Source organism: Diceros bicornis, chromosome 3, assembly GCF_020826845.1.
Source record: "Diceros bicornis minor isolate mBicDic1 chromosome 3, mDicBic1.mat.cur, whole genome shotgun sequence".
Classification (NCBI taxonomy): Eukaryota; Metazoa; Chordata; class Mammalia; order Perissodactyla; family Rhinocerotidae; genus Diceros; species Diceros bicornis.
Genome location: NC_080742.1, coordinates 88,876,293 through 88,891,543, shown reverse-complemented (window position 1 = coordinate 88,891,543; position 15,251 = coordinate 88,876,293). Strand labels below are relative to the sequence as shown.

Here is a 15,251-nt window from a genome sequence, read left to right as displayed (position 1 = left end):
AGCTGGGAGCACCCCCGCTGTGGGCATTTTGTGGACCCAGCATAATCGAGATGAGTGGTATAATATCTGACTTTGCCTGCTACTAAAACATTGGGGAATACCCCTAGAAAAGCTGGTTCATAAAGAAATTAAAACCGGCTCTTAAAGGGTCCACACGCAAACTCACCTGTTTCAGAAAGCAACCTAAAATCACCAGAAAGAAAGGTGCATAGTGCTTTGGTGAAGAGAGACTCACCTAATAGGCCCTGTTTGTGTGCATCTTGGTGAGAGGTGAGACCTCTCCAGGGACTGGGACATTGGTGGTGGCCATTGTTGTGGCCTGGTGTGGGCGTGCTGACACTGATGCCATTGAAGTTCTCCCTGGGGCCTGCTAGCCCAGGGTCTGCCCCACCTGCTAGAGCACCGATTCAGTCCAGCTCAGCCAGGGCAGGCAGCCCACCCTAGAGACTGGCCCCACCCAACAACAAGCCCTCAGGCAACTTGTGGGCCTGCATAGATTGGTGACTGCATTCTCTGCAGCCTGGCAACTGAGCAGACTTCAGTGGGGCAGGGCGTGCACAAGGAGGAGTGGAGAGTGTGGGGCAGTGGTGGAGTGTGTGGGGCTCCCACCCTGGAGAGACTGGGTCTGCTTCGGGAGGTCGGGGTGCGCACACCGGGCAGGACTGTGTTGACTGTGTGTGTGGACCTGTGGGCCACAGGGCTTGTCAGCTGCAGAAGACTTGTGCTTCTCAAAGACCCACATAGGGGGTTTGCCCCACCTTCCAAAGCCTGCAACAATTGCGTGCTCCTGTGCCTGAGGCCAGCCCCACTCAGCTGCAATCCTCAGAGAGGTGACAAGAGACCTAAAGGCTGGAGGCTTATAGCAATTGTAAGGCCCTGAGCCTAACAACCTGCCACACTGGGAGCCTACTCACTTAAAAGAAATACTGCAACACAAATGTGGTATTAGAACTTGCAGCCAACTGTGCTAGGGCTCCCCACACCTGATCAAGAGACTGAAGGGCCCACAACAACTACAAGCAGCTGAGCATTACAACAGCTGGCCAGGAACATAACTCGGCCTCCCTGGGCACCTACAGGGAGAGCAAACAGGCCACAACAGAAGGACACACGTAGCCCACATAGGGGTCACCCCTGGAACATTGAGAACTGAGGGAAGCACACTGCAGGCCTCCTAAGCCACCACTTACATAAGGTCACCTATCCAAGAGCAGGAGACGTAGCTGACCTACCTAATACATACACACAAGCACAGGGAAAGAGGCAAAATGAGGAGGCAAAGGAATACATTCCAAGTAAGGGAACAGGACAAAATCCCGGAAAAGGAACTAAGTGAAACAGAAATGAGCAACCTACCTGACACAGAGTTCAAACTAAAGAGTGTTAGGGATGCTCACTGATCTGGGGAGAAGAAGAGATGAACTCAGTGAGAATGTCAACAAAGAAATGGAAGATATAAAAAAGAACCAATCAGAAATGGAGAATACAATACTGGAAATGAAAAATTCACTAGAGGGACTCAAAAGCAGAGTAGAGGATACAGAAGAACGGATCTGCGAGCTGGACGAAAGACTAGAAGAAATTACCCAAGCTGAACAGGTAAAAGAGAAAAGAAAAAGAGTGAGGACAGTCTAAGGGACCTCTGGGACAACATCAAGTGCACTAACAACCGTGTTATAGGTGGCCCGGAAGGAGAAGAGCGAGACAAAGGGGCAGAGAACCTATTTCAAGAAATAATAGATGAAAACTTCCCTAACCTAAGGAAGGAAACAGACATCCAGGTACAGGAAGCACAGAGAGCCCCAAACAAGATAAACCCAAAGAGGCCCACACCAAGACACATCAAAATCAAAATGTCCAGAATTAAAGATAAAGAGAGAATCCTAAAAGTCACAAGAGAAAGTCAAGTTACATACAAAGGAAACCCCATAAGGCTATCAGCTGACTTTTCAGCAGAAACCTTACAGGCTAGAAGAGAATGGCATGATATATTTAAAGTGCTAAAAGGAAAAAACTTACAGCCAAGAATACTCTACCCAGCAAGGTTATCATTCAAAATGGAAGGAGAGATCAAAAATTTCCCAGAGAAGCAAAAATTAAAGGAGTTTGTCACCAAGAAACCAGTGCTACAAGAAATGTTAAAGGGACTGATTTAAGGAGAAAAGACCACAAAGAGGAAAAATTATCTATTTCCATGATAAGAGGGTAATGGATACAAATGCACAAAAAAGAGGTTAGATATGATATCAAAAACATAAAAGGAGGGAGGAGGGGAGTTAAAGAGTAGAGCTTTCAGACAGAGGTCAAACTAAAGAGACCATCAATTCTGTATAGAAGAAAGGAACAGAGAAGGACTACTAAAACACTGAGAAAAAAAAGTTAAAAAATGGCAGTAAGTACATGCTTATCAATAGCTACTTTAACGTAGCTATTGATAACGTCAATGGACTAAATGCTCCAAGTAAAAGGCATATGGTGGCTGATTGGATAAAAAAACAAGACCCATATATATGCTGCATACAAGAGACACACTTCAGACCTAAAGACACTCAAACTGAAAGTGAAGGGATGGAAAAAGATACTCCACGCAAATGGCAATGAAAAGAAAGCTGGGGTAGCAGTACTCAAATCAGACAAAATAGACTTTAAAACAAAAACTGTAAAAAGAGACAAGGGCATTACATAATGATCAAGGGAACAATCCAACAAGAGGATGTAACACTTGTAAATATCTACGCACCCAATGTAGGTGCACCTAAATATATAAAGCAATTATTAACAGACATAAAAACAGAAATAGACAGTAACACAATAATAGTAGGGGACTTGAACACTCCACTTACACCAATAGAAGATCAATAAGGAAACACTGGCCTTAAATGATACACTAGAACAGATGGACCTAGTAGATATATACAGAGCATTCCATCCAAAAACCGAAGAATACACGTTCTTTTCAAATGCACATGGAACATTCTCCAGGATTGATCCACATATTAGGCCACAAAACAAGTCTCCATAAATTTAAGAAGATTGAAATAATACCAAGCATCTTTTCTGACCACAACGGTATGAAACTAGAAATCAACTATAGGAAGAAAATCAGAAAAGCTACAAATACGTGGAGATTAAACAAAATGCTACTGAACAATGACTGGGTCAACGAAGAAATCAAAGGAGAAATCCAAAAATACCTGGAGACAAATGAAAATGAAAATACGACATGCCAGAATTTATGGGATACAGCCTAAGCGGTTCTAAGAGGGAAGTTTATAGCAATACAGACCTATCTCAACAAACAAGAAAAATCTCAAACAATCTAACAATGCACCTAAAGGAACTGGAAAAAGAACAAACAAAGCCCAAAATCAGTAGAAGAAGGGAAATAAAAATCAGAGCAGAAATAAATGGAGACCAAAAAAACAACAGAAAAACATTAATAATACCAAGAGCTGGTTCTTTGAAAAGATAAACAAAATTGACAAACCTTTAGCTAGACTCACCAAGAAAAAAAGAGAGAAGGCACAAATAAGTAAAATCAGAAATGAAAGAGGAGAGGTTACAACAGACACCACAGAAATACAAAAGATTATAAGAGAATACTATGAAAAGCTATATGCCAACCAATTCGACAATCTGGAAGAAATGGATAAATTCTTAGAATCATACAACCTTCCAAAACTGGATCAAGAAGAAGTAGAGAATTTGAATAGACCAATCACCAGTAAGGAGATCGAAACAGTAATCACAAACCTCCCCAAAAATAAAAGTCCAGGACCAGACGGCTTCCCTGGCAAATTCTACCAAACATTCAAAGAAGACTTAATACCTATCCTTCTCAAACTCTTCCAAAAAATTGAGGAGGGGGGGAAGCTCCCTAACTCATTCTATGAAGCCGACATTACCCTGATACCAAAACCAGACAAGGACAACACAAAAAAGAATTACAGGCCAATATCACTGATGAACATCGATGCAAAAATCCTCAACAAAATACTAGCAAATCGCATACAACAATACGTTAAAAAGATTATACACCATGATCAAGTGGGATTTATTCCAGGTATGCAGGGATGGTTTAACATTCGCAAATCAATCAACGTGATACACCACATTAATAAAATGAAGAATAAAAATCACATGATCATCTCAATAGATGCAGAGAAAGCATTGGACAAGATACAGCATCCATTTATGATAAAAACTCTGAATAAAATGGGTATAGAAGGAAAGTACCTCAACATAATAAAGACCATATATGACAAACCCACAGCTAATATCATCCTCAATGGTGAAAAACTGAAACCTATCCCTCTAAGAACAGGAACCAGACAAGGATGCCCACTGTCACCACTCCTATTTAACATAGTACTGGAAGTCCTGGCCAGAGCAATCAGGCAAGAGAAAGAAATAAAAGGGATCCAAATTGGAAAGGAAGAAGTGAAACTGTCACTATTTGCAGATGACATGATTTTATATATAGAAAACCCTAAGGAATCCACCACAAAATTTTTAGAATAAACGAATACAGTAAAGTTGCAGGATACAAAATCAACATACAAAAATCAGTTGCATTTCTATACACTAACAACGAAGTAGCAGAAAGAGAACTTAAGAATACCATCCCATTTACAATTGCAACAAAAAGAATAAAATACCTAGGAATAAACTTAACCAAAGAGGTGAAAGAGCTGTACACAGAAAACTATAAAACATTGCTGAAAGAAATTGAAAAAGACACAAAGAAATGGAAAGATATTCCATGCTCTTGGATTGGAAGAATTAACATAGTTAAGATGTCCATACTTCCTAAAGCCATCTATAGATTCAATGCAATTCCTATCAAAGTTCCAACAACATTTTTCACAGAAATAGGACAAAGAATCCTAAAATTTATATGGAACAATAAAAGACCCTGAATAGCTAAAGGAGTCCTGAGAAAAAAGAACAAAGCTGGAGGTATCACACTCCCTGATTTCAAAATATACTACAAGCTATAGTAACCAAAACAGCATGGTACTGGCACAAAAACAGACACACAGATCAATGGAATAGAATCGAAAGCCCAGAAATAAACCCATACATCTATGGACAGCTAATCTTTGACAAAGGAGCCAAGAACATACAATGGGGAAAAGAAAGTCTCTTCAACAAATGGTGTGGGGAAAACTGGATAGCCACATGCAAAAAAAATGAAAGTAGACCCTTACCTTACACCATACACAAAAATTAACTCCAAATGGATTAAAGACTTGAATGTAAGACCTGAAACTGTGAAACTTCTAGAAGAACACATAGGCAGTACGCTTTTCGATATGGGTCTTAGCAACATATTTTCAAGCACCATGTCTGACCGGGCAAGAGAAACAATAGAAAAACAAATGGGACTACGTCAAACTAAAAAGCTTCTGCACGGCAAAGGAAACCATCAACAAAACGAAAAGACAACCTAACAATTGGGAGAAGATATTTGCAAACCATACATCTGATAAGGGCTTAATCTCCAAAATATATAAAGAACTCATGCATCTCAACAACAAAAAAACTACCAACCCAATTAAAAAATGGGCAAAAGACCTGAACAGACATTTCTCCAAAGAAGATATACAGATAGCCAACAGACACATGAAAAGATGTTCAAAATCATTAACTATCAGGGAAATGCAAATCAAAACTACAATGAGATATCACCTCATGCCCTTCAGAATGGCTATAATTAATAAGACAGGAAACAACATGTGTTGGAGAGGATGTGGAGAGAAGGGAACTCGCATACACTGCTGGTGGGAGTGCAAACTGGTGCAGCCACTATGGAAAACAGTATGGAGATTCCTCAAAAAATCAAGGATAGAACTACCATATGATCCAGCTATTCCAGTGCTGGGTATTTATCCAAAGAACTTGAAAACACCAATGCATAAAGATACATGCACCCCTGTGTTCACTGCAGCATTATTCACAATAACCAAGACTTGGAAGCAACCTAAGTGCCCATCAAGGGACAAATGGATAAAGAAGATGTGGTATATATACACAATGGAATACTACTCAGCCATGAGAAACGATGAAATCCAGCCATTTGTGACAACATGGATGGACACTGAGGGTATAATGCAAAGTGAAATAAGTCAGAGGGAGAAGGTCAAATACCGTATGATTTCCTTCATTAAGTAGTAGATAATAACAACAATAAACAAACACATAGAGACAGAGATTGGATTGGTGGTTATCAGAGGGGAAGGGAGGAGGGAGGAGGGCCAAAGGAATAATTTGGCACATGTGTGTGGTGATGAGTTGTAATTAGTATTTGGGTCGTGAACATGATGTAATCATGCAGAAATAGAAGTATAATGTTGTACACCTGAAATTTATACAATGTTATAAACCAATGTTACTGCAATAAACAAAACAAACAAAAAAAGTAAATGACTATAATGCCTGGCTAACAAATCTTTAGTTTCTGTTTCTCTGCTTTCAACAAACTAAAGGAAGATCTAATCAAGCTGTTAATTTGATAGCTCACTGATTTTTGACATGTAACTCCAAAGGAATTCAAAGGACTGCATGACATTGTTTTAACGGGATTCTAGCTCATCAACTTATTTATGTGCTTACATCTATTAAGAATGAAACAAGGAATATAATTGAAATTGTCTCACTTGTAGGTAACTGGATAAATGAACTAACTAGGATAAAAGCATTCTAATAAAATGTTAATTTTTAATTACCAAAAATTTATATTAATGTTTTCATCAATTGTATTTCAACAATTATAACATTTATTCTGTACTGAGTTAATACTTAACTAAAAATATTACCATTTTTTTTTTTTTTTGGCAAGAGGATAAAAAATTTCAAGCATAGATTACAGAAAGTGGTATGGAAATGCATATACAAAGAGAAAAGTCAACTTAAAATTTTCAACTACCAAAGAACTTAGTCATTTATTTTTGTAAATAATGATGTGTCAAATTGCTATGTATTTAAATTACACTGAATATGTTTAAAAGAGTGATGTAACAGTTTTATTTTAAAATATCAATATTTACATGACACCAGAAAATACATACTTTGGCAACCTTTAACTTCCCAGAAAAAATTTTAGATGTCACCTTAAGAGTAGGAGGGGCTACATGATTTTTCAAAATACTTTTAGGGAGGACACGAGCAGAACAGTGGACCTGTGTGGACCACTCTTTACACTATCTGTGCAGGTAGGATTGAGGCACCTCCCTGGGGAGGGTGGCTGCTTTTTTAAAAATGCAGATTCCTGGGCTTCATCCCTGGATTGAGTTGTTTGGGTTCCAAGTGAGTCAGTTTTCAACATGCACCCCAGGTTGTTCTCATGCAAACCAACATTTAAGAAGCACTACTTAAAAAAAATAACTAGTATTTTACAGGATTTCAGCCATAGCTGAAGAGGGAAACACCTCACATGTTTCTGGATGGAGGGCAGAACTGAACAGGCTCACTAAGAATCAGCTCACGAAGCAGCAGGACCCATGGAGAAGCCTAGGGGGAGGACAAGGCAGTGGGGAAGGCAGGCACTTCCCTGGAAGTCCTAGGACGGCCACAGAACAGCAGGAACGGAGGAGCTGCACAGTCTAGGAACCTGCTCTCCCCCGTGATCACACTTTGGCGAGATGACAAGGTCTAACCCTTCTCCATCCACTGAGGGTGAGAATCTCCTGAAACTAGCCTGAGGAAAATCAGTATGAGGAGGGATCAGCAGTCACACCAACGGAAAAGCATGTGCTAACGGAAAGGCGACTGCAAAGTGAGTGGCAATGAGTCCACTTTGGGAAGCACTGCTAGAGAAAGGCGGTGGGTACTTGCCATGAAAATGCCCTTGGGATCCTCTGACAACACTGGGGGGACAGGTGAGGCTTCGTTCCCTTTTGGTCCCACTGGTGGCCTAAAATGCAGTCCCAGAGCACACAGCTTCTCCTCCGTCTGCTCACTGGGCTGTGCTCTGCAGCATCTGTTCCCTCTTCCTCGGATCACAGAAGAACTGCAGTTTCCTGGGGAGCAGTTTCACCTCCACAGGCATCGCTTCATACTCCTCACTGTCGATGCTGAAAGAGCCCCCTGTTCCCTGTGGAGATGAGAATATTCGGAACAGCTCACACATCAGCTGGAATTTTGTCATCACTATAGCAGCAGAGCAGGTCATTACGGAAAACATCCTCCTCTCTGAGCATTTATCCTAACGTTCTTTCAAAAAAATATTTCAGTGCCTATGATGGGCATAGTGCTGGTTCTGGAAATATCACAATTCTACCATCCAAGTAAAAGGGTTTACTTTTTTGGGGGGCTCTATCTCCTCCCAGGGTATTTTGGGATTTGAGAAACAAGGTTATAATTTTCAAATATTTATTAAAAGATAGGGGTCCTGCCACATCTTTAACGAATTCATAAATACAGTCGTGTCACTTAATCATGGGGATACGTTCTGAGAAATGCATCGTTAGGCAATTTCATCACTGTGCGAACACCATAGAGTGTACTTACACACAGATGGTGTAGCCTACTACACACCTAGGCTCTACGGTGCTGATCTTATGGGACTACCGTTGTGTATGTGGTCCATTGTTGACCAAAGAAGCGTGATATGGTGCATGACTGTAATATGTTATATGTTCTTCTCAGCCCTAATCTTTCTCAAAAAGCAAGAAAGCAAATTCTCTTGGGAAAGCCGTTATGTCCACTTACTTATTTTCATGGTTCTTCTTTAGGATTTGCTTAGCTTTATACCTAAGGTACATCAACATTAACATCATTATAGACTCTGTGAAACCCTCCCATAACTCATGCATTTAATTCAACATGTGCTTTGTTGAAACTATGGTGCCACCTACTGTGGATAAGATACCTTCTGTTTTACTTACAATCCTTTTTGAATACAGTAGTATAATGGCCACACGTCTTTAGAGGCGATGTGTAGTAACTCTCTGTTTCCTGAGGTATTACTAATAGAATAACTAACCATACAATTTAGATTATATTTCTTCTTTTCCACTGACATAGGTTGTTCTACTAAGCTTGGCATTTCATAATACAGAAAAATTTAGTGCCATCTTGAAAACTGCTTGCAGATCCTTTATAGAAAATGTGAAGGTAGAATCCACCATTAACATTTGCCAACTAGAGAATTCACTGTGTGTTATAGTATAGTAACCCCTTGCACAATTTACATTCAGAAAAGTAAAAGCTCAGGAGACCTAAAGATCACTTTACAGAACCTTGACTTAAGAACACTGGAAGTTCTCGGGAATCCAACTCTAAGTCCGTGACTCTGGGGATTCTGCATCTCTTCAGGTGTCCCTTAATGTAACCCAGAGCCTGGCAAAGTGCTTGGCACATCCTGGGTGCCTAAATGAGGGTCTGTTAATAGAGAGTGAGGAGGGAAAAGAGCAGAAAGGAGGACTGATCAAGAAAGAACCAAAAGCTGGGGGACAGCCAACCCCCTGCTCACCTCAGGAAGCAGCAGAGTGCACTGGCTGGCCTGGAGACACTCCGTGCCGTCAGCTCGCAGCGTGGGGTCCCTCACCTTCTTACTTCTGTTGGGACAGGAAAAAGCAAGCCTGGAAACCAGTGCTGGCAACTGCATCACAGTGCAAGAACACAGCGAGTTCTTGGTCTCTTTTGATGAGATTAAATAGGTAGACTCACGATCAGTTGAACCATGAGGTTCTGTGAACAGTTTTTCCCACAGTGATTCTTGCTTAGCACTGTGATATGTTCTAGATTGAGAAGGTTTACTTGCTGTAGAGACTGTGCATGAAATTAAGACTGGGTGATTTTCTCTGACTGGTTCTTTATTTTTAAATAAGTCCACATGTACCTAATTCTTTGGCTATTAAAAATCCCAAATTAAAAATTAGAATAAAATTTTTTTAGGAAAAGTACTAAGCTTTGTTATTTGGTACTTGTGAGTCTGTTACTTGAAGGAGAAAATATTTTTATTCCAATTTAAAGTAGATATTTTCTTTATATATATGAACAACCAGTCTTAGAAGTTCTCTGATGATTCTCTTTAGTCCTGTCTTAGCATATTACATCTTTACCTTGACTAAATGGCTTTGGAGTAAAACCAGAGACTGTCTATCTACACACACTCCATTTCATGTATATATATCCTTCATAGCTAGTCATATAAAGTAGAAAAAGAGTAAAAGCTAATCCGAGTAAATTAGTCCATTCTTTATCATTAATTGACAATAGTACTTCAGTTTTCTAAAGCAACTTCACAGTATTCAGATACCCAGAGGTAACCGACATCACTTCCTGTAGAGACCAAAAGGAAGCCGTGTTATTGCTGCTGATGAAGATGATAGCAATAATGCAGAGCATAATGACTTCACCTAATTTAAGCAATATAGTGGGTTTTTCTTTCTATTTTTGGATGTCATTATTATGAAGGCGATTCAAATATAGTGCTCCACTGGCCAGCCTCTGTGTGGCTTCTGGCCACTCTAGGAGAACAAGGGAAAGGCTTTTCCCTCTTCCTTTTACTACAGATGCAGCAAGTAACTCAAAGTTGAGCTGCAGAATCAGCTATTCAGTATCTGAAGAATTTGGACCAAAGGCGAGAACAACACAAACTAATGAAAAACATTCTGCTGCCAGTGCTGGTATAGATAATGAAGTAGCCATGGAGATCCAGCTGCAGCCGCAGAAATGTCTGATCCTTAAACGGGCACGAGAGGGAGCTGTGAGACAAAGCACAGAACCCAGAGCTGAGCAGATTCCCAGTTGGCATGGTGACACGCCGGCTCCTCAGATGCTCTGAAGACTGGTGGAGGTTTTAGAGCATTCTTAACCAACAAAACTCTGGCAGAGGTAGGGTTTAACAAATCAGGCAGGACTTGGAAGGGTATTTTGTAGTGGAAAAGGGAAAAAAGCCTAGAAAATGTCCAAAGTACTCAATACCTTTTCAAGTTTTTCATTAATGCCCTGGGAATAGGACAAGGTAGACTGACATGAATAGTAACTGATATTGTAAAGTGCTTCACAATGAAAAAGACTTTTCCCGCACATTCTCTCATTTGAGACTCAAAAACAATCCTGAGATAGAGATATTACTCCATTCTATACACTGGGAAAAGGATTCAGAGAGGTTAAATGATTTGTCCAAGTCATGAGGCCAGTAAGTGGCAGAATCAAGATTTGTATCTAGCAATTTTGACCCTGAAGCCAAAATTCTGGACGCTGTACCATGCTACACTGAATTCTTTCATTTCAGTTGTAAGGCAAAGACTGCTCCCATACTCTGATCTTCCCAAAATGAACAGGGAAGGCCAGAGTAGGAGAGGTGCATGCATACACGTCAACCCAAATGAAAAAAAGAAAGCTACAATTCCCCAACGAGACAAGTCCTTCGTTGGGTCTCCATCTTAGATTTGAAGGGCACTCTGAATGGTCAAGTCTGAGAATACAAACTACTGAAGCCTCATTTCCTACAAAGCCCAGTCCACTCACCCTATAGTTATGAAGTCTCCTTTGCTGACAGTATCAGGTTCAATGCAGATGTTCATAAAATCTTCTTTGCTCTAAAAAGGTTAGGAAGACTAACATTAATACTCTAAATTTTGGCTAATACAGCCTGCTGTCATCCTTTCGCCTTGGAGGTTCACGTTTCGAAGCTGTGTATGTTATATAGGGGACTTTATTTTTAGTTACTTAATCCTGAATATATTTTCAATTCTTTTTTTTTTTCTTTTTACATTAAGACCTTTATTGAGGTATAATTTACAGACCATAAAATTCATCTCCACTGCTCGCTTGCTTGTTTGTTTTTTACTACATACATACGCTAAATAAAAACTCAGGTCTGGAGTTTTGTGAAGTTCTGTCACTCATAATCACAGCTGTGGCAGTCCCTAGGATTTCCTCCCTTGCAGGCCAAGCTTTCAGCCCCTCTATCCCAGCAAGTCTCCATCTTCACTGTATGTCAGCATCACACCACATCTGCTGCATCAGCTCCTCAGTGTGGAGAGCCCAAGTGTCTGTTTCTAAACGCTCTACAAGCAAATTTGGTATGCAACCAGAGCTGAAGAGCAGCAATCCATTTATGCCATGGTAATGTTTTAAAAACTTTCCATTCCCAACCACAGAAAGCTCTGCAAGAATTGAGCTACAAGGAAGTGGCTATTAAAACAGACGTGGTTCTTGTGCCATTCCCCCAAATGTACTACCTGTCAGTGGCCAGCAATACAAACCTGGCCCTCTATGAATCAATCCCAACACTTCTGTGTCTGCTTCAAATAGCAGTGTTGTTTCTTTTTGGACACGTTCAAAATCTGTAGCCCCAGGATAACCCACAGGCCTCTGAGAGCCGACGGCCCTTGCCTAAGATTAAAGGATACACCTTGACCTCTCAGCAAGGAATTACAAAACACAGAGGGGATGACTTTGCTCTAAGTTCACCTTTTATTCAACAACGACTTATTGAGTGTCAGCAACGTACCATGAACTCTTCTAGGTGCTTGGTTTATATCAATGAACCAAAAACCAAAAATTTCTGCCTACGAAGAACCTACATTCTACTGGGGAGGGTAGAGAGGATAAACAAAACAAAAAATAACCAAAATAAAATAATAAATTACAGACTATATTAGAAGTATTTTAGAGTATAACAGTATAAAAATGGTAAATTATGGAATATATATATTAGCATAAATGGTAAATTACAGAGTATATTAATAAGTATCTTAGAGAAATGAGGTAAAAGAACTACAGCAAGGAGGGCCCGGCCCCGTGCCCGAGTGGTTTAAGTTCTGCACGCTCGGCTTCGGCAGCCCAGGTTCGTGAGTTTGAATCCAGGGTGCAGACCTACTCCACTCACCAGCCACACGGTGGCGGTGTCCCACATACAAAATAGAGGAATATTGGCACAGATATTAGCTCAGAGCTAATCTTCCTCAAGCAAAACAAAGAGGAGGATTGCCAATGGATGTTAGCTCAGGGTGAAGCTTCCTCAGCAAAAAAAATAAAGAATTACAGCAAGGAATACCAGGTGGTATTGGTGACATTTTTAAAGAGGGGTCCAGGTAGGCCTCATTGAGAAGGTAACCTCTGAGAGACCCCTGGAGGAGGTGAGGGAATTAGCAATATGGATATCAGGGCAGTGGTTCTCACACTTTAGCAAGTATCTGGAGGGCTTGTTAAAACGCTGACTCTGGCCCCATTCTCAGAGTTTATGGTTCAGCAGATCTGGGGTGAGGCCCAAGAATTTTCACTTCTAACAAGTTCTCAAATGCTGCTGATCTAAGGACCACACTTTGAGAACTGCTTGTCTAGGGAAGAGCGATCCACACAAAGGGCTGCCAGGGCAGGGGCCTTAAGGTGGGAGCATGCCTGACATGTGAAAGAACAGCAAGGAAGCCAGTGTGGCTGGAGCAGAGCGAGAGAAGGGGACGACAGGAGATGAAGTGAGAGAGGAGGGGGGCTCGAGCAGGAGGGCCTTGTAGATCATTACAAGGAATTGGCTGTTGGGCTGAGTGAAATGAGGAACCCCTGGAAGGTTCTAAGCAGAGAAATATGATCTGGCTTCATTTTAAAAGGATCCCTCTGGCTACTGTGTTTAGAGTAGAATGAAGGGGGGAAAGGAGGAAGCAGGGAGACCACTTTGGAACCTACTGTAATAATCCAGGTTTGAAAGACGGTGGTGGCTGGGATCAGGTAGCGGTGGAGATCCATGTGAAGTGCTGGCAGTATTTAGAAGGTGAGGCCACCAGGACTTCCTCAAAGCTTAGATATGAGGAGAAACAGAGTAGCCAAGAGTGGCTCCAAGATGTGTGGCCTGAACAACCGAAAGAACAGAATTAAATCAACCGCAACGGGGGAAGATGTGGACAAGCAGGTTTCAAGGGATGGAGGGGAAGATCAGGAGCTCAGTTTTTGACGTGCGAAGATTGAAACACCTAAGAGAGTGAGTACATAGTTATAGACACAAGTCTAGGATTTGTCTTTTGCAACTGGTACAGGGAAAAAAATCAATGTATTCTACTACCTTTACAGATTAAATGAGAAACCTTATCTCAATAGATGCCAGAAAGGTACTTGATAAAATTAAATATCTATTCATGATAAAAACTCTTAGCAAACTAGGAATAGAAGGGCACTTCCTTAATCTGATAATGGGTATCTATAAAAACCCCATCAAACTCAAGAATGGAGCAATGAAACCTTTATCTCTGGATCAGGAATACGAGTGCTGCCTGCTATCACTACGTCTCTTCCACGCTGGACTGAGGTTCTAGCCAATGGCGATAAGGTGAGATAAAACACTAGAAAGCTAGGTATTTGAAAGGAAAAAGCAAAACTTGCGCTATTTGCAGTTGATATTATTGAATGTATAGAAAATCCGAAAGAATCCATAGATAAACAGTATAATTAATAAGAATTTACGTAGGTTGCTGATTCAGCATCAATATAAAAAATCAATTACATGTCCCTCTACTAAATCAGATAGAAAATGACATTTTAAGAGATGCTATTTACAATAGCATCAAAAGTTAAGATAACCAGGAATATATCCAGCAAAAGACAGAATGTTATAGAGAAAACAATAAAACTTCATTGAAAGACATTAAAAACCTAAAAAAATGAAGAGAGATGCCACATTCATAGGATAGTAGAGTCAATATTGTAGAAATGTCATTTCTTCTCAAATTGATCTAGAGGTTCAATGTAATCTTGATCAATATTATAACAGATTTTTATGTGGAACTTAATAAAATAAACATTCTAAGAGCTTTATAGACGTCAAAGAGCCAAGAATACCCGAGACTCTAAGAAGAAAAACACAGAGGAACTTATAAAATGATAATAATTAAGAGAAGCACAGTACTGGTACAAGTATAGACAAATAGACAATAGAATAGAGACTAGAAACATTTCTGTGTGCACAGACACTCGATGTATGACAGAGGTTACTGCAGATCAGTGGGGGCAGGGGATGGACATTTCAATAAATGGTGCTTAGACAACTGGCTTTCTGTATAGATAGAATATAAAATTGGAGGCTCACGTCCATCATTCTTTTTTGGAGAATTTCTCTTTTAAAGAAAAACGAAATCATTTGATGCAAATCATTTTAACCTGGTTTTTCACTTAACAATGTATGATAAACATCTTTCCGTGTCAATAAAATAGAACATTTTAAATAAATGTACCAAAATGTACTTGATCAGTCCCCTGATTAGTTTGTTTCATATCTTTTGCGATTATAAATACCATGAACACAG

General features: G+C 40.2%; 1 protein-coding gene across 4 annotated transcripts in view; it reads right to left on the bottom strand.

Annotated features, from left to right (window-relative positions):
- Positions 1-6,863: 6,863 nt before the first annotated feature.
- The window catches only part of AGK (acylglycerol kinase), a 74,986-nt gene continuing 66,598 nt past the window's right edge, over positions 6,864-15,251 (bottom strand). For all 4 annotated transcript variants that reach the window (XM_058531581.1, XM_058531588.1, XM_058531595.1 and 1 more), the window contains 3 exons: positions 11,482-11,552; positions 9,476-9,560; positions 6,864-8,095 (listed from right to left, as the gene is read on the bottom strand). In XM_058531581.1, coding sequence (XP_058387564.1) covers positions 7,958-8,095; positions 9,476-9,560; positions 11,482-11,552 — 294 coding nt within the window. In that variant the 3' untranslated portion in view covers positions 6,864-7,957. The remainder of the gene's footprint in view (positions 8,096-9,475; positions 9,561-11,481; positions 11,553-15,251) is intronic.